The 20,777-nt window shown below is 38.4% G+C and overlaps 1 protein-coding gene and 1 long non-coding RNA gene across 6 annotated transcripts in view; one reads left to right on the forward strand and one right to left on the reverse strand.

The window, feature by feature from the left end:
* TENM3 (teneurin transmembrane protein 3) overlaps positions 1–20,777 on the forward strand; it is a 1,349,345-nt gene that overhangs the window by 1,242,594 nt on the left and 85,974 nt on the right. For all 5 annotated transcript variants that reach the window (XM_060184664.1, XM_060184667.1, XM_060184671.1 and 2 more), the window contains one exon: positions 13,254–13,400. In XM_060184664.1, the coding sequence (XP_060040647.1) occupies positions 13,254–13,400 (147 nt within the window). The remainder of the gene's footprint in view (positions 1–13,253; positions 13,401–20,777) is intronic.
* LOC132536602 (uncharacterized) overlaps positions 1–20,777 on the reverse strand; it is a 204,079-nt gene that overhangs the window by 135,533 nt on the left and 47,769 nt on the right. The window lies entirely within an intron of this gene.

The following is a 20,777-nucleotide window of genomic DNA, read 5'->3' on the forward strand; positions in this document are numbered from 1 at the left end:
GAGATAGAGAAACAGAGAGATACCTGAAGCATTTGTGAAGCTTTCCCCCTGCAGGTGGGGAACAGGAACTTGAACCTGGGTCCTTGAACACTATGATGTGTGTGTTTAACCAGATTCACCACCCTCTAAGCTCAAGTTTAAGGAATATGAGTGTTTTGTTCTACAAGTACATTAATCTTCCCATGTCAGAATTTATCTGTTCTTCCTGAACTGTGATAAGTTGGGGGAAAAAAGCCTCTTTTCTTTTCAAATATTTTTAAATTTTTTTATTATTTATTTTCCCTTTTGTTGCCCTTGTTTTTTGTTGTTGTAGTTATTATTATTGTTGTTGATGCCGTTGTTGTTGAATAGGACAGAGAGAAATGGAGAGAGGAGGGGAAGACAGAGAGGGAGGAGAGAAAGATAGACACCTGCAGACCTGCTTCACCACCTGTGAAGCGACCTCCCTGCAGGTGGGGAGCAAGGGGCTCGAACCGGGATCTTTATGCTGGTCCTTGTGCTTTGCGCCATATGCGCCCAACCCACTGCACTACCTCCCGACCCCCAATAGCCTCTGTTTATCTGTAGTTAGTTCCTTCTCCAGCTTCCTGGTTTTTGTGGGGTTTGTTTATTTGTTTGTTTATGTATTTATTTATTTATTTATTTTTGCCTGTGGACTGATCCCAGGACCTCATACATAGAAACCATATGCTCCTTGTGCTCTACCACTGAGCTATATCGGCAAACTGCACCCAGCTTTTACCACACACCTTTGGCTATGGTTTTGGTCCATACAAAAGTCATGGCTTTCCCATCGTTTTCACATGTGACCTATTCTATTCACAGATTATGGTGTGTCTAGAGCTAAGTTTTTCTCTGTTGCTCTTCTTCATGGTAGGTTCATTGACCTCTTTTATGAGTACTTCTTTATTGAACAGCTATCTGGAAGAGGGCACTTCTGTCTGAGATTGAATAGACATGCGCCTTGGATAAATTAAGAAGCAGTCAAAGGGGGTCCATAAATAAGAACCCTTTGCCAGTTGCTTTTCCATTAAACTCTGTTGGTTGAATGAAATTACTAAATAATTATGTTGGTGGGGAATCTACTATATCCAAATGTAATATAATGCCTTTCTTTAACAACAGAGCTGGTTTTTTTCCTATACACCAAATTGGTTTTAGGGTAATCTACATTGCAAATTGGCCGATTTGCATGAAAACTATGCCTCCTTGTTCTGATTTGTCAACACCTCTTTAAAAAAAAAGTCTTTAACATTAAGCATGGGTGGGTAAGACCATCTGCTGATGGAGCTTGCCTACAGCTCAGTCACTTAACACATGAGACAGGTTACAGCTGTTTAATTGTTATGGTGCTGAATGATTATCATTCTATCCAAAATTAATATTCATATATGTATGCATAGAAAGCATGTGGTTAAACATAAGTGATCTAATTGTGAATTAATGGCATTAGGCATTGATTAATTAATTCCCACATGAACAATGAAGTATAAAATAATGCTTTGCACATACGCTCCAAATCTTGGCTTTTAAGTTGAGTCCCCAGTAGTAATTTTTATGCATGTGAATAACCCACTCTAGATACACTGATATACCCCAAGGAAAAGATCACCATTGGTTTGCCATGAAAAAAGAAAAGAAAGGGAAAAAAAAAACTCCCTGTATGTACTGCCCATACCCTCTTTCCTGCTCCCAGAAGCATTATCCTCTAACCTGTGACAAAAGCCAGGTACAACAAGCCTTATAGTGCTAATCTAACTGTTCAGACATGCACAAGTTAGAGGCAAGTACCAATATGGCACCCATAGCACAATCACTGCTGTATACTCTTGAAAAAAAAATTTTTTGTCAGCCTAGAGGAGATTTCCTCCTTCCTTAGGAATGGTGGTGCACACCAATTTACGTCCCCTCTGCTATGAATGTTAGCAATATATATTCTGGTGTGCCTGCTCATTACAGTTCATAATGAAAAAACAGAATGAAAACTTTTCAGCAAAATTGTACTAGCAGAATAGGAATGTGCATGTAAAATATGATAATTGAGTGTCTTCTTTTCCAAGTAATTACTGTAAAAGTGGCTTGTTTCTGAATTTATGAGCGCCATTAGACAGATATATACATGGTTATTTACTTTTTTTTCAGAAAAGATTAATTTACCATGCTCAAATAAAATGACTAATGAGGGAGCACAAAATATATAAAGATAAGTTGTACTGTTTTATTTATTCAGAAATAAATAAAATCACATTTTTGATTGGGAATTGAGTGTCCACACAAAGGATAGCAAAACTTTCTGGTGTAAAAATGGTGTTGCCCCCCACTCTAGAGATGACTGATTTATCTAAAGAATGTTGCAAATTAAGGGATCTTATTCTGTATTATTGAGACATGGTAGACGTGATAGCTTGCTAAAACCAATCATTGGCATTCACAAAATCCTTGCAAAAAAACTGGATTTCTTTTTTTTTTCTTTCTGTCTGTTTTATCTGACAGAACAAAGAGAAGTTGAGAGAGGAAAGAGAGAGAGAAAGAGAGACACTGCTCATAAAGTGCCCCCCCTGCAGGTGGGGAGCCAGGGCTCGAATCTAGGTCTTTGTGCATGGTGAACTGTGTGCTCAGCTGGGTGTGCCACTGCCCACCCCTGAATTCTTTTCTTCATAGTCTTTTTTTTTTCAATCTGGCACCAGGGAGTTAAAAGGAACCTATATACATGTGCACACATGTGTATGCATGTGTTATTGTTGAGTGACTTTACCAGTCCAACTTTTTTTTTTTTTGCTTCTTGAGTGAGAGAGGTCAGAGAGAAATAGACACCTTCATAGCTCTGAAAACTTCCAGTTACTTCATGAGTTTGTCCTTTAAAAGTATATATTAGTAAAGTGGCTTAATAACACTGAATATTTATCAACGTACTCTATATGGATGCAATACAAAATCCTCTGCTTATATTGCCTGATTTCATAAGCACAGCAATCTTTTCAGAGAGAAGCTATTTAGATCTTCATAGAGGGAACCCAGATTCAGAGGGGTTACATGACCTATATGTGGCTGTGCAGCTAGAAAGTAACAGAACTGGGTAAGGGTAGATAGCATAATGGTTATACAAAGTGATTCTCATGCCTGAGACTCCAGAGTCCCAGGTTCAATTCCCTGCACCACAATAAGCCAGAGCTGAGCAGTGCTCTGGCTGAAAAAAAAAAAAAAAAAATTAACAGAACCAGAACCCAAGCCCATGCTTTAAAGCATAGTCTAAAAACCATCCGACCTCTGACCTAAATTATTTTTTAATTGCTGTTGCATGTGTAGTGGGATAGGTATAAAAGGTTTTTTTTCTATAAGAAATGTGAATAAATACCTATGCACCTGTCACAAAAATTTTATTTATAATAGAAACAAATACAGTGATAATGATTTCAGGATAATAAAATATCACCAATTTTTATTCAGGAAAGTTTGAATTAAAGCTGATAGCAGAACCCAGAGGTTGCTAAAGTAAAAATATAATCTTGCCAAATTTTAGGGGGGTTAGGGGACAGAAGTTACTTAGGTTTGTGTTTGCACACTACAGAGGGACACCGTTTTACTTTCCTGCCACAATATTACTAGTTGTTAAAATTCAAATTACTTGACTCTCCCAAATAGGAGAAAATATTTGCAATGTCTTATCATAATCTTGAGATGAGAATTCTATGACAAGGAAGAACATATTTTAAAGGGCCCAAGTAAATTGTTTAATGGTGTTTAAAATTATGTCACTGTCATAATTCTTTATGACAGAGTAATCAGTAATAAAACAGTACAGCGAGCACCAATTAAGGAACATCAGACCAATGGGTAGGCAGCTTGCACGCTGATTTAAACAGTTACTGATTGGAATAAATGGATTTAATATGTACTTATTTGCAGAGTGTAGCTTTTCTGTCACCCTGCAGAAACTAGTACATGAATAATCTAAGAATGATACCTACTTACATCTTTAATTAGATACTAATGTGAGTCATTTTTTAAAGTCTGCGTTATAATACACTGTAAAACACACAATGCTAAATAAAAATTTGTCCTCTTCTCCAAGGACTTCACCGTAATAGCCATATGAAGCAAATGCCTATACTTTATTATGTACTCATCTGATTGAATTATCTTTTGGAGATGGGCTTCTAAGATTTTTATTATTGTAATTAAACTGAGAAATATTTTCATCCTCTCAGTTCTTTTATTTGCCTGTGTCTCAGCTATACCCAGGAGTCAGTTTAGTAGCCCAGTGAAAATAGTGTACTATTTAATATACCCCAACCAAGCATATTGTCTACAGCAGAAACAGTGTGAGCAGTTCATAACTATATACATCAGCAACTATGTGTACAGAGTCAAGCTATTTGTATTTTCCCCTTGTGAGCTGCCTACTGTAGATTTAACCAAGTTGATTTGCTTCCTTTCTTCTCTCTCTCTCTGTCTTTTTGTTTTATTTTGTTTTGTTTTTTTCTTTGTCACCACCAGGCCTGCCCTCGCTGGGCCAACTTTTTGAGATACAGAGAGAGACCCTACCACCAAAGTTTCCCCGAGTGCAGTGGGTACCAGATTGGAAGCTGGGCCACACATGTGCCAAAGCAGTCTACCCCACAGGGTCTGTCTTGCCCTCTCTCTTCTCTGACCACAACAGGAAAACAAACAGGGGACTCAATCTTAGTACACCCAAGCCTCCAGTTACTCTACTCCACTCCAAATAGCACACTTATCCTTTGACCTCATTTTTCAAGAGCGGTCCTATTGAGGACTCTTACGTGCAGAAGTTATAAGCATTTATACATCCGTGTAACCGTAGTTGTTCTTGGATTTTTCCAGTCCACTCATTATTAGTTTTCCTGGTTTTATTCCTTGGTTTTCATAATGGACCAGCTAGTTTTCCAAGCTATGAGGTTGTAGAACTGGTTATAGCAGCTCTTTGTATAAAGTTTTCTTTAATATACATAGGGTACATTCAGTCATGAAACTGTTAGCAGCTGTTTAATATTATAGGTTGATTTGGATTTAAAACTTAGATCTTGGTTTCTTCTTTTCATTGTTGAGACTGAATTTAAGAGTTCCACATTTTCCCCCTTTTTTTTTCACTCAAGTAAATTTATCGACCAATCCAAAGTCACATGGTGCTTTCTTTCCATGTCCCTTACAGTGGTATACAATTCTCACCCTGCTGAGTTGAAAAAGCATATTCATTATATAGAGTTTAGCCTCAGACTACCTCATTGGAAGTTTGACTGTGCCACCTGCTAACATGTTGACTTTGAGAAAATTATTTAATTTCCATTGCTTCCATTTCTCCAGTTGTGAAATAGGTATGATAACAGTTCCCCTTATTCTACAGATTGGTGAAAATTAAATCAGTCAATTCATCTAAAATATGCATAGTTACAATCTCTAAAATACTTAGCACATGATTATGGTCAGTAAATGATAGTTATTATTGATGCTACTCACTATATTTGGCTGGGGTAGATGGACTGGGTGGAGGGGAGAAAAACACTGAATAGATGAAGGTCAAGGACAGGGTGCTGCAGATAAGGTGTTGCTGACTTCAGCTACTCACTCAAAAAGTAGTCTCTGTATTCTTCAGAGAATTTCCCCAGCACCAAATATAGATGTTTATACATGCATAGTATTTTTGTCTGTTTTTCTGTTGGACTATCATAATTTTTTATTTTTATTTCATTTATTTTATTTCTTTTATTGATTTAATAATGATTAACAAGACCATAGGATAAGAGGGGTATAACTCTGCACAATTCCCACCACAAGAGTTCCATATCCCATCACCTCCATTAGAAACTTTCGTATTCTTTGTCTCTGGGAGCATGGACCCAGGATCATTATGGGGTAGCAGAAGGTGGAAGGTCTGGCTTCTGTAATTGTTTTTTTACTGGACATGTGCCAGTCCCTGTTCAGGGCGCCATTATGCCAGGCTAGCTTTGAGGGTGGGAGACAGACAACCAGGGACTCATGGCTGAGCTGGGAAGCAGTATCTCTTTATTCATGTGGAACGCAGCGCAATCTAAGCCATCTCTAATCACAATCCTGTCCTTATATATACTCGCCAAGTAGGGTGGAAACAGGATGTGACATAGAGAGGGTGAAGTGGAAAAAAGACTGGTCGAAATCAGGGTGTACTAGGAGAGGGGGCAGAGCAAAAAGAAATCATGAACCAGTGGGGATTCAACCAATGCCCTGCAGGCAGCGCGGTGCTTAGTTAACAGTGGTTATGTAAATAGAATACAGTGTTAAGCAGGGGGGATTAAACCAATGAAACAGAAGGGATTTTAGGAGCAGAATTAGAAGCATACCAACAGACATGGGCATTGGCAGGTTGATCTATACCCCCAGCCTGTTTCTGTCATTCCCTAGTGGGGCAGGGGTCTGGAGAGGAGGAGTTCCAAGGTACATTGGTGAGGTCATCTGCCCAGGGAAGTCAGGTTGACATCATGGTAGCATCTGCAACTTGATAGCTGAAAAAGCAAGATATAAAGCAGAACAAATTGTTTAACAACCAGGAATCTGAAGGTAAGAATATAGCAGATGAGACTGGGGTCTGTCTCTATTTTGGAAAAGGTTAGTAGGTCTAGTTTAGGTATATTCCAAAGGGCCCATGACTTTACTAAATTTTGACTGAGCCCAACAGCTAACATACAGGTGGGCTAAAGGTATTGTTTAGGGAGATGGTATCAGAGTTGGAAATAGGACTAGAAAACTGAATCAGGGGAGAAAGTAGCTCCCAAATATGGGAAAAGTATATATTGTTGATTGTAAACCCCATCGATTTGATCTGGGACCCATATTCAGCACAGGAAGCCTGTGTAACCTCTGCATCCCTGTAAGTCTGAGTTCACATTCTTAATGAGGTAGCAGGGAATGAATCAAGGACCTCATGCATGCATGATATCACTGAGCAACCTCCCTTGTCTAGTTTTTTTTTTCATTCTATGACCTTATTGGGGTGAGAGGTTGGATAAGGAGACAACAAAGCACTACAACACCATATAGCAACTCCTCTTGATGCTGTCCATGGAACTCCCAAGTAGTGGCAGTGATTAAATGTCAGTCTTTCTTGTACAGTAAAGAATGTACTCTACCTGCTGAAGTTTCTCTTGACCAGTGTGTGGGGGGGGGAGGTGGGGGGTGTCTTTTTTTTTTAATAGGTCAAAACTTTTTCCATGTCCAGAACTGCACTGAATCTTAGCCCCCTTGTGCCAGCATATAGACCAAAGACTTTCAGTATACGAGGATAGATTCATTTTTGTGTTCTAGGGATGACTATATTTGAATATGTTTTGAAAGAGAAACATTAAGGCAACAAAAAAAAACCAACCCTGTCATTTAAGACACCTAGTTTTTGTTTGTTTGTTTGTTTGTTTGTTTCTGCCATGTGGGGGTAGATGCATCAGACACTTTACAGGAAAGCTATATGACAGCAATATGTTGCTCTATTGCTTTGGAGAAAGAAGTATCTGCTTACATTCATGTTAGGTCAGGAATGATTGCACAGAATTCCTGAGCTACTTCCATCAGTTTATTCTACTTAAAAAGAAAGAAAAAAAATCTTTGTGTTTAAATCTCCAAGAGCAGCTATTTATGCATAGTGATTAAAAGCAAGCTCTAGAGCCAGGCACGGACTACCTACGGATCCTTCCTTGTTCTGCATCTGTATTTACATCAGAAAGCTTGGTGAAGCTTGAATGAGAGAAATAAATGGAACTCCAGAGAAATACACGGTACAAAGGAAACCTTTAATGTCTTCTTTAGGGAGTTGGGTTGAGATCAGAATACTTTATGGGTGTCCCCTGGATCTTTTTGAACCTGAACTGAACCAGGCAAAGGAGACTGTGGGGCAGAGCTAGCAGTGAGGGAGTGGTGGACACATGAGCACACCGTGACTGCATCGGTCTGGTGCGCATACTCGGAGAGTCATAGAACCAGCTCTTACAAGAGTCAGAATCACAGGCAGCGTTTTGTGTTTGTGAGCATGTGTGCATTTCTTGAGGGGGTGGGGGCAGAATCTGGAGTGCCTCTTTTCTCAGAGATTTAAGACCCCTAAAAAGGTTAAGAACTACCATTTTATAGGAAGTAGTGTAATAGTCACCCCTTATGTCCCACATGGGTCCTCTTAAAGAAAAAATAATTGAAACTCTGGGGAAATTGTTTTATGACTACAGCATTTTACTAGAGAGTTGTTTTTAAAAGGCTTCATTTTATACGTCTAGCACTCATCTTTATAAGAATTTTCTTCTCTAAAACAAATTTAGTAGTTCTTAGTAGCTGTAAAAGGATGGATTTTCCTTTGGCGTCTGTTAGAACATACTTGTTTTTCCAAGTAATTTTTTATGCATTTCTGCAATCATTGACTATTAATTTTAAAGTATGCTATTATTTTTGCAACTGTTGTTCATAATGTCTTTTTCCACATACCTACATTTACCTAGTTGTTTCCTGTAGTGACTTATGTAACAATTTTACTGTTCTAATTATTATTTTTACTAGTTGTTTGCACCTCACATGTCAACATCTCCTGTTAGCATCCTGATTATTTACACAGAATTTTGTGATAATGTCAGAAATGTTTTAATTGTAGCTATCAGCCTCACAATTATTCCCTATGATCTGAAATGATAAGGGCAAATCTTGGTGGTTGTTTTTCTCATTACAGATATTATTCTTATATTTGGCTTTCAACTTTTTGTAAAACGTGTAAGAAATATTTTTAAGACTGTGAGTGTTATATAAACTTGACCTGTCATCCCTTTTAAATTTATTTTCTAATTCCAGCTACACTTTTAATGTTTTCTTGACCAAGTAATAACCCTGCCTTTACTGTGATCAGTCCACTGGCTTGTATCATTGATTGCTCAAATAATGGTATTGAGTAGATTAGAAAACTGTTATTCCTCCTTTAAAACTACTAGTCCAGATCAGATTAATTGCATTCCTTGTTCTGGTAGTGTTAAATGCACCAAACCTGATGTCAAAGCAAAAGATTTACTTCTCAACTTTAGTCAGTGTTACTAATTTCTATAAACTATGAATTCTCCCTTAATCTCTGAACCAGAAATTCCAGCATTTATAATGGTACTTTGTTTATGTTCAAATCACTGATTGTTGGGAGGGGGGATGACTCTGACAGATTATATAGTATTTAAAGGAAATACTTTAAAATTGTGAGTAGTGTTATGTAGCAATACAATTTTTGTTTTAATGGTTGAAAATAAAATTATTTTTATTAACTCACAATTTCAGAGTTATTTCCTAACACCATTTCTTCTTCACCTTCACCTCCCTTATAATATATTGAAAATTAGCTCAAAACACACTTATGTTTAAATGCAATGCAGAAGCCTCTAATGGAATCCTGTGGCAAAGGGAAGCATCCTTTTATATGCACATTACAGATGTGTCAAAACCACTTATGGCTTTGTTTATACACACGACAGAACCACCAGACCTGAGTGGCTCGACTGGAAGCTGGAGTTTAAATCATTCGGTGAAGAGTGCTGCTACCACTTGCATGTGTCAGTGGTGAAAAATAATCAACATAAGCATCTTTGAAAAGCAATTTGAGATCATTAAAGATTTATGAATTTTGACAAAGCAACAACATTTGAGGCTTATTAAGAATATATTAGGTCTTTGCATTGAGTGAAGAGAGAGAGGTATTTATGCCTCAGCACAGGAGGAAAGGTGGAGCCTAGCTGGAGTCTCATGAAAGATTAAATGAACAGGTACAGTTAGTCTTTAGTATGAATCTTGACCATTCCTACAAAGCTTTGGTGAGAAACAGAGCCCCTTCCAGTATGAGTCCTAAAAAGAAATTGGCTGTTAGAACAATATGTAGTTCCTGGTGGACTACAGATGTGATATATCACTGTTCATCTGACATGTGGTCAGGAACTTCTGGCCAATCCTTTTTTTTTTTTTTTGCAGAATTTATGCATGACTTTATCATAATATATTTGATGCTTTCCATTTTCTCAAGGGTTTGCAGTTTTTTTCTTATTTACTAACCATTAAAGGTTAACAATTTGTAAAAATGCAAGCAACTCAAGAAAGAAGATAAATAAAACAAGATCTTTATGAATTTATATCCCAGGTCAAAGAAAAACAGCATCAGAACAGCTATGCATGCTTCCTCTCTGTGTTTTTCTTCTTTCCATTCCATTGTGCAACATTTAATGAAATGACTTCATTAAAAAAACAAAGTTTTGGGAAATAGAATGATCACTTCCTTTTCCCAAAAAAGGTTAGATTATTTACAGATTTCATGGTTGTAAATTACAAAAAAAAATTTTTTTTTCTTTAGTAATTAAGTATCAGTTTCATTTGTTCTATTTAGCTACTGTCATCTGAAGAAAACTCCAAAGAGTTCAGATGGCCAGTAGTGTTAGTTTACCTGTATATTTTCCTTGAGTATATTGAGTATTTCCAGGAATTATCCCCATGTTTGCTAAAACTGACTATATTGCATTTTAGAAGGTATAAAGTGCCTCTCTGTTGTGTGATGTAAGTCTTATGTCAGCTACAGCTACTCGATTTGCATGTAAATTCTGAAAAAATTTCTTTGTCCCATGTGACACTTCTGAAATGTCTGTCTGTTCTTTTTTCCTTTTTTAATTTCTCAAGCTCACTATTTGGATAAGATAGTTAAAGGTACTGTATACTTGCTCTTTGTTGACATATCTTCATATATATCTTGATATAATTATGTATCAGATTGCACTAGGTATGAAAACGAGGTTGTTTTATTCATATTTTTGTAAATGATTAATCAGGCTAACATATGTGAAATGCCTTGGAGTTAAAGTATTGAGACTTAAATGTCTGTGTCTCATTTTATAATTTTGGATTATCACAGATTTCATTCTTATGTAAAAGCATTAGTTTTCACCGGAACCCCAAACTGAAGATAACAGTGCATTTGCTGTTTTTTGTTGCCATGTTTCTTTTTTGCTTTAAGATCCCCACTGCTGGCAATTCAGTTAATGAGCTTTCAGTTCCAAATTAAAGAATCACAAATGCTTGCTCTCTTATCACAGAAATGTGTCAATCTAAAGAAGATTCTGGTCAACTTATGTTGAGAGGAATCTCCTTTAGCCTCATGTGGAAACTTCTTTGACATTTTCTTAAATGTTTCCAAATCTATGTGGTATCATAACTTATGTTTCTGTTTCGTTCTTAAAAGATCTAGAAAGTATTGTGCCTTCTATAAAACAGAAATGATAACACTTCAGCAGAAAACAGCAGATTCTCCTGTCTTCAGTTATTGTAGAAATTGGTGGAACATTTTTTTTTCAGAAGAGAAAAATTCTCTCCCCCTTTCTCCCCAGATCACCTATTTTCTATTCCTTGTTTGTGCTTTTCATTAGAATATGAAAATATTCATGGCAATATCCAGGCTTTCCTATAATAACTCTTGTGTGCATGCAGTCAGATGCTGTACCTCTTTGTCAGTGGGGCAATTAAGTCTCTTTTTTTTCCTGATAAAATAAATAAATAAATAAATAAATAAAAGGCATCCATAAGGAAAAGTCCACCTTTTATGTATTGGCGAATCTATAAATACAGATGGTAATTGTCTGAAAGGAAAGAAGCAGCAAAGTGAATTTTATTCTGACCTGATGGTACCCATCAGTATAATTTCATTCTACCCTGCCACAAGAGACTGTCAAAATCTTCTTCTTTCTGTTAACTCTAATCTGAAGAGACAGAACATCTCTTTGAGATATTTTTATTTCAAGTTCTGCAGTGGAGGAGGGGAAGCCAATATATGAATAATTCTTTTAATGCTGACTTAAAATAAACATCTTTAAACAGATTGTTCTCTTAAATTTTGTCACCAAAATGAACATAGCATTCTAATTATAAGAAGCTCTATAACAAACCCCAATGACTCTAGCAAGTCTTTTAAAGAATATATATATATATATATATATATATATATACACACACATATATATATATATGACCAAATTATAAATAACTCAGCCCAAAGAGAGCTGATTAATAGCCAATTGTTCTTTTAACTTTCGAGCATTTCTAGCCTTGTTTCTCTCAATGTCATATCACTCTCATGGACCAGAACTCCAGAATCTACCTGAGTACCATCCTCATAAACAGATCATGTTGGCTGCATGCCAGATGCCATCAGTAGAAAGTGACAAAAATTGTTTTTAATGTCATATTAGACTGAAACAATTATAGATTTTGGATACATTAAATTATTTTAATCATTTCCCAAATTTTCCCTCCTTGCCCATAAAAGCAGACAAGATAGGATATAAAGGTAACAGCATAAAAGCCTTAGGGAGATTGTCACAAAATATCACTCTTCGCTATCTGTCTTGAAGCACGTCACTACCGTGTTTTTGTTCAGTCTATCAATGTTTTATTGTGGTCCTTATGGTATTTCATTTTGTCCGTCCTAAGTAATCAGATATGCACAGCTATTACATTGAGTTGGAAATCCTGTTGGTCCTGTCCCATCCGTATGCAGCCTGAATCCTAATGTTTGTTAGAATAGATGCTAAAGCTGCTTCACTATTTCCTGGGCTTTGCTTATTCTGTGAAAAGGAATGTATTCTTGGCATAAAGTATAGTCATTAACACTGGCCTATACTTTGTGCAATTATTTAATGCACTGTAATTTCACATGAATATACGGCAACTCTGGGGCCAGATCAAATTAACCTTCTCTTTTGAACATCCCGCATATCCTCATGCCCACTTTCATGCTTTGGAATTTTGAGGGATTTTTTTTTGTTTGTTTTTAAAAGCAACAAGGTGCTTTAAAGAAGACATGTCCTGATGAGTGGCAGGCAATATTTACAGCAGATTCAAAACCTATGCTAGGGATTTGGAAATTACCTGGTTGAGATGCTTTTTCACACCATACCATCAACCTTGTTGCTTTGCTAAAGAGGGGTGGGGGAATTAAGTTAATTTCGTCTGGCCTGCAGCTATTTTAGTGGATCTTGGCATATATTTCTCTCCTGCACAGGTAAGTGGTGTCTCAAGGATCAGGCCAATCAAAGATGCCACTTGGATAAGAATCAGATTCGAGATCATGTTGCTGTTCCTATCCATGTGCAATTACAGTATTTGTGCTGTTTCTAAAGGCCTGTTTTCCCACTGAGTGTCCCTATCTGTTTCCTGTAGGCGCTCTACAGCTTTCCATACTCAAGTCACTTGTGTTTTCCTTCTTTGTCTCTTTCGCACAGAGGGATGTCCTGGTCTATGCAACAGCAATGGAAGGTGTACCCTGGACCAAAACGGCTGGCACTGTGTCTGCCAGCCTGGCTGGAGAGGAGCAGGATGTGACGTAGCCATGGAGACCCTCTGCACAGACAGCAAGGACAATGAAGGAGGTAAGAAATGCAGAGCGTGGAAACATGTGAGCACTCCGGAGCTTGGGTTTGTAAGTAACAGCCAGTACCTAGTTATCTGTTGCCAGAAAATAAATAAATAAATCTGATCCCAGTAGATTAGATTGATTGAAAAATGTATGAGTGCTGATGGAGTGATTCTGCTTCATCATTTTCCTGAAACAAATGCAAGATTATTATCATTCAGGGGAAAAGGCCAGGGAACCAAGCTCCTGTATAATATACATTATTCTCCATTTCTTTTTCCAAATCTCTAGGGGTCAATTCCCCTCACTGTACTGTTTAGAGCCCTGTGAATTTGGAGCTCAGAAGCAGTATTTTAATAAGTAAACATTTCAGTAAAGGCAAGGCATCTTCCTTGCCCTTCTGGTGGAAGGCAGGAGTAGAAAAAAAAAGAAAGAAAGAAAGAAAGAAAGTGTTATAAAGGGAAGGAAAAACAAGTCCCCTTGAAGCTGTAGTCAGGATCTGTCTACCCTTAACTTTAAACCCTTGTGAAAAGATTGTGGTATTCTCCCCAGTGTATTTTTATTTCTAAAGATGTATTGGGTTACTAGAAAAGACATGACATATTTTTCCACATTTTTTAATAAAGAAGCCAAATATTTATTTAGAGCTGGGGAGATAGCATAATGGTTATGCAAAAAAGACTGTCTTGCGTGAGGCTCTGAGGTCCCAGGTTCAATCCCTAGCACAACCATAAACCAAAGCAGTGTTCTGGTCAGTCTCTCCCTCACCCTACTTCTCCCTCTCCTTCCTTCCCCCCATCCTCATGGCCATATCTTATTAAAATAAATTTAAATTTTTTAAGATGCATTTATTTATCTTTATGAGAGAGTATAAAAGGAAAAAGACCAGAGCACTACTCAGACCTGGCATAGATGATACGGTACCAGGGACTGAACCTGGGGCCTAATGCATGCAAGTCCCATGACTTCACTAGCTCCTCCATCCCATTCCTGTATTTTAATTTCAGAAAAATGAGAGTGAGAAGTGGTTGTTGCTGTTTCTCCTGTGATAGAATAATTGCCCCGAGAGCTGCTCAATTTGAGCATACCTTCAGGGCTGAATTTTAGGAAGAATTTTCTTCCTCTCTGAGCCTCTGCAGCCTGTCAGTCTGAGTAGATGGATGAGGCTGTGTGTTTGCCGACCTTCTTGTTCATTCCACCTGCTCCCCAAGGTTGTACGTGCAAGTAGCACGTTGACGTGTTGACGAAGAGTGCACGTTTTGTAGTTAGAAAGATCCTTATTCTGCCAAGTAGTGCTCCTTTGACCTCACACAGGATTCTAATCTGTTTCAACATCAACTGCTTCATCTATAAAGTAGAAATACAAGAGGTTTTGAAAGGATTAAGAGAAAGAATGTATGTAAAGTAGTTCTTACAGTGCCAGGCACATAGTATGCTTTAAGCAGCAGCTATTATTATCCAATTTTCCTTCTTTAACTTGCAAACGTGCTCATCTTGACTAATTGAAATTCATTGAACGTTCGAGAAACCTGGACAGCCTTATTCTTTCTGCAGAGTGGAGCTCACTACTGCTCTCTAGGAACTGATCCTTCGACCTCTCCTATGTCCCCAACATGGACGTGTACACACACACACACACACACACACACACGAATGCACACACTAGGGATTTAAACTGGGCCTAAAATCATTCTCAAACCAAATGTTATTTTGTGCCTCCTTTTCCTAACAAGGAGCTATAGTTCTCCCCCAGTTCCTAGCAGACTCTTGATTGCTTTTCTGCTTTCCTTTAACCTGGCTGTCATGGACTATGAGCCACAAATTCTGAACTGAATGCTCCTTTCCTTCCTGCTCTTGGTAGATTTGGGTAGGCCTAAGCCCTTGCAATATTTCTTACCCCTAGTCCACATGCAGTTTAGAAAAGATAGCATACAAAGTTTCAGCTGCTACTGTGATTCCATCCTGACTTCCCTGGACATACAACCTCTCCAGACACCACCTCACTAGGGAAAGATAGAAACAGGCCTGGGGAACAGATCAACCTGCCAACATCCATGTCCAGTGGAGAAGCAATTACAGAACTCAGAATTCCCACCTTCGGCAACTAAAACGAATTATGGTCAATGCTCCCAGAGGGATAAGCATTAGGGATGTTTCCAGTGGAGGGGATGGGACATGGAACTCTGGTAGTGGAAACTGTATGCAATTGTATCCCTGTTATCTTACAGTCTTGTAAATCAATATTAAACCACTAATGCAAAATTAAAAGAAAAAGAAAAGGTGGCATTAACTCTCTCAACCACATCCCAGTGGCAACATTTTTTAGATCTTTTCCTCCCTAAAGCCCACCCTTACCCCCTTTTTCAGTGTCCAGAGGAAGAAAGAGAGCTTCTTTCCTGCTTGATCTTTGTGTTAAGATTGTTTCTTCTGCAAGTTTACATTGAGGAGGTTACAAACTCTCTCAGAGGGAAAGCCAACCACAAGGCCAAATCTGCAGAGAGACTGCAGAGTAATTTCGGGGCTAATCAACTCTTTGGTATTGTTATCAGTGAAAGAGGTTTTTCCCTTCCCTCAAAATTTATCAGCTGTGAATTGGCCTCAGTCCCCCTCTGTTTATTCTTATTAGCATGAAACTGTGCTATCTCTAGGCTTCTCTCTCTAAGGGGAAATCTGAGCTGATGGATTCAGCTCAACACCTCTCTGTGGATTCTTTTCTTATGTAATTTGTATTCCTGTCCCTAACCTAATTTGGTTGTTCTTTTAAGGAGAAATCTCACTGCCAGCTTTATAATACCCTGAGACTGTAAACAGGTACCTTATGTCCTAAGTTAGAGAGGCTAGAGGAGCTTTTGAATGTCTGTCTTCCATACCAAACCTCCAAAGGTGTAACAAAAGGATCTGGCAATTAAGGTCATTATCATTATACGAAGATAATAGAATAGAATATTTCCAATAGTGATCTTTCCTGGAATTCTGCGACATATGGTAACTGTACCCACTGTCACACCACAGTTAGGTGTCAGAATGTTGAATTAGCCAGAAAGCAGCTAAGTGACTTAATCTAACATATTGAGCAACTAAGGATCAGAAGAAGATGAGAAGGTTGATTTGTCCCTAATCCGATTAAATGCATCATTTAGCAACTTTGTGGAGCACAATCTAGAAAATTAAATACTATTCCTAGAATAGAAGATTTATTTTAATATTTTTAGAAAAGACAGCTGCATATAGTGACATTAAATAGCTTTTAAAGATTATTTATTTTAAGGGTGGGTCGTGGTGCACCTGGTAGAATGCACACATTATTACCAGGTTCAAGTCCATATTCTCTCACCTACAGGAGAAAAGCTTCATGAGCAGTGAAGCAGTACTGCAGGTGTCTCTGTCTCTCTCCCTCTCTTTCTCCCCCCCTCTCTCCCCCCCTCTCTCCCTCTCTATCCCACTTCCCTTTCAATTTCTGTCTCTGTCAAAAAAAAAAAAAAAAGTGGGCCCCAAGAAAGGTGAATCTGCCATGCAGGCACCAAACCCCAGCAATAACTTTGGTGAAATATATATAGGACAGGGAGGAGAAAGAGATACTAGTGTTTACCATTCAACTCTGCCATGTGGTATTGCTAAGAATCATACCTGGGACCTCATGCACACAAGTCCTGTGCTTTAGTGCTGAGATATCTCCCTAAACCTCAATATTTTTTTCTTAGGCCAGGTATCTCCCCCCTCCCCTTTCAACACATATTTTCCTTTCTCAAATCTACTGTAGCCCATCTCCACTCTCGAAATCCAAAGAACTTCAAATTCTGGCTTATACTAAATAAGTATTCCTCTTTGGTGATGGAGCCCATGTCTCCCTATGTCTCCAAAAGGCCTAAGAAAAAGTATCCTTAAAGATAATTCTTTATGGGAAACAGGAACGGCATACAAGAAATAAAATAGGTTGGAAGAACTTACCTTTATCTCTTCCATTAAAATTTACATATTCATAAGAAAAAAGCCTTCTATTCAGCTGGCCATTGTTTATATTTAGAATCAAATAAGGGACCAGATGATGGGACACCTGATGCACCTGTCACCATGCATGGCAACCTGCAAGTCCCCTGACCCCACCTGCAGGGGGTGCTTCACAAGCAAGGCAGTGGTGCTACAGGTCTCTTCTCTCTATATCTATCTACCTATCTACCTACCTATCTATCTATCTATCTTTCTTCTCTTGTACTTTAAGGGGAAAAAAATAGCTGCAGAGAATAGGGTTGTGCAGGCACTGAGCCCCAGCTATCACCCTGGTGACAAAAATAAGTCTCAAATAAAAAGCTGTCATTTGTTTTTACCCACAATGGAAGGTTCCTTCTCTAGTGTAGAAAACATAAGGTGTCTCCCCATCTCCTTTTCCATCTCCTTCTTCATCTAGTTCAGCTATTAGATAGGACCTTGGGGGCAGATCATTTGGACAAAGGCAGGCAATGGAATAGCAGATTTTTAAATCACACAGTAGAAGTCAGAAACACATGTTTACTGGACAAGGCAATTGTGGATAACATCTCCAAACAGGGCATGTAGAGGTTCTGGAAACAGTTACAAGGTTTCCTGTCCTAGATGAGAAAGCTTTCAGAGAAAATGAGCAACAATATATGCATAGACTTGGCTTGTAAATATTTCTTCTTCACTTCCATTTTCAAGGTCAGCCTCAATCTAGATTGAGCTGCTTATGTTCATATTTCCAGAAGTGACTGTGATCATAAAGTTACTGATATTGGAGAAAAGCTATGAATCAGTGAGAACTGGACACTGTGAAGGGAGGCTTATGAACATGACCCTGAACTAAACATTCTCTAGTCCCTGGAGTACCTGATTGAGTCAGCCTTCAGGACTGAGGTCTGACCTGAACACTCTGCCTTCTACTTCCCCTACAGTAGAAAATCCTTTCCATTCTGGATAGCTTTATTCCATTATATTGAGCAGGATTCTTTGGTTGTAAGTGATAGAAATCCCATTCGAGTTGTCATCAGGTTTAAACAAAATAATAAATGACTGGTCTGTGTAACTCAGAATTCAGCCGTAGCTACACCTCAGTGTTCAATAACAGAAATTCTGGCTTTTTCATTGTCAGCACTACACTACTCTGTATTCACACCTATCTCCAAATGACTTTCTCCCTAAATGACCACAACTAGTTCTGGCTTTGCATCTCACTAATGAATCAACTCCATTGGAAAAAGACAGCCATTCCTGATAGCTACAGGAGTCAAGGACCAGAACCTTTAATGCCTATTGGTCTGAATTGGGTCATTTGTCCAAAGGAAAATTGAATTTTGTCTCCGGAAGAAAGGAGTGTGCAGTACTACATCTACAGAGAGCTAGACACTACTTGTAGCTGTTTCGATGGTTCACCAAAGTATTTAGTTTTAGTATAGCTGGAAAGTAATGTTCCAACAACTATATCTTATGGCTCATAGGCATCTGTTGCTTTCAGGCAGGATCTTCTATTCTCTGTCTCTTCCTCCCCATCCCAAAACCACAGTCTTCTCACTTAAGAACAAGAAAATAAGTGGGAGACCAGGTGCTGGCTCTCCCAGTTAAGCACATATATTACCAAGCTCGAGGACCAGGGTTCGAGCCCCCACTCCCTTCTTGCAGGGGAGACACTTCACAACTGGTGAAGCAGGTTTGCAAGTGTCTGTCTTCCTCTCCCCCCTCTCTACCTCCCTCCCTTTCTCCTCTCAATTTCTCTCTGTCTAATAAAAATTAGAAAGAAGGTAGTCAGGCAGTAGCGCAGTGGGTTAAGCATACGTGGCGTGAAGTGCAAGGACCGGCTTAAGGATCCCGGTTCAAGCCCCCAGCTCCCCACCTGCAGGGGAATCGCTTCACAGGCAGTGAAGCAGGTCTGCAGGTGTCTTATCTTTCTCTCCTTCTCTGGCTTCCCCTCCTCTCCCCATTTCTCTCTGTCCTATCCAACAACGACAACAACAATAATAGTGTAACTACAATAATAAAACAAGGGCAACAAAAGGGAATAAATAAATATTTTTTTAAAGAATGAAAAATATTGAAAGAAGAAAAAAAAAAAAAAAAAGAAGAACAAGAAAGCCAGTGCTGAACCTCTGGCGTACCGTACTCTTATGTTCAAGACTGGCAGAGAGATCTAGTTCTCCTTATACACCTGTATAAGCATTGCTGCTTTTACTGTGCCTATCCACTGAGAATTTCACAGGTTTCTTGACTTTAAATAGCATCATGTGTAGTGTGCCCATTTGAAAGCATAGGCTTTTCAATAGACTGACAGAGATGACTGTGTCATTGCAGAAACTCAATATACTTATTACTAGAAAGACAATTTTTCTGAGACATGTTGCCTGACCATTATTGGCACGTCCCCATCTTCCTTCTCATTAAGAAGATCTGAGGTGGCCTTCTATACTTTTCTCTCCTGATCTGGTCCTTGGGGCAATAGCTTCCCTGAGGTATCTGAGCCGTGAACTCTCAAGTCCTGTCCTTGAGATTAAATGGTTGAGAGCCTAAACTTCATGCTAAACTTTGTACAGATTGATGGAATGGAGACCAGAGATAGATTAAAGTCAGAACACAGGCTTCATATGTATAAGGCCCTGAGTTTGAACCCCAGCAGCAACAACAAAAAAGGGAAAGAATGGTGGAAAACCAAGATATAATGCCTGCCAAGTACACCTCTACTTAATGTTCTACTTGTAACAAGATCAAAACATCTTTGTTCTTTAGTTATTACTTGGTTAGGTATACATCAAGAAATTAGACCTAAACAGGCTCTTTACAAAATCTCTGGAGGTTGATGATAATACAGAAGAGAGCACAGCCCAACTGAGGCTATTGAGAAATTAGAGAAATAGGGGCCAGGTGGTAGTGCATTCAACAGAACGCACGTCACAGTGTGCAGGGACTTGGGTTCAAGCCCCCATTCCCCACCTACAAGGTAAGAAGCTTCACATGTGGTGAAGTAGTGCTACAAGTCTCTCTCTTTCTTTGTCCCTCTCTTTTCCCCCTTCCCTCTCAATTTCTCTTGGCCTATCCAAAAATAAATAAATACTCAATTAATAAGAAATTAGAGAAATAGGAATAGTAATAAGAACAGAAGGGGGGAAATTGGAGTAAAAGAGAAAAGGTTAAACTGCAAGACAGTGTATTATAGAAATGTGCTAACAGTACAAAAGAGAAGCAAAAAAAAAAAAAAGGATTTTAATAGAAGCACCAGAATGAGTTTGATGAATGACAGCAATCTAAGTTTAGAGATTACCACATGAAAATAAGGAAATATTTGAAAATAGATGAAAAATATTCTATCAGAATGATGAGATTATTGTGTTCTCCATTAAGAAAATAAATTAAAGTAACATAACTTAGAAGAGCAGGAGGATATAGAAAACGG

This window comes from Erinaceus europaeus, chromosome 2 (genome assembly GCF_950295315.1).
Source record: "Erinaceus europaeus chromosome 2, mEriEur2.1, whole genome shotgun sequence".
NCBI lineage: Eukaryota > Metazoa > Chordata > Mammalia > Eulipotyphla > Erinaceidae > Erinaceus > Erinaceus europaeus.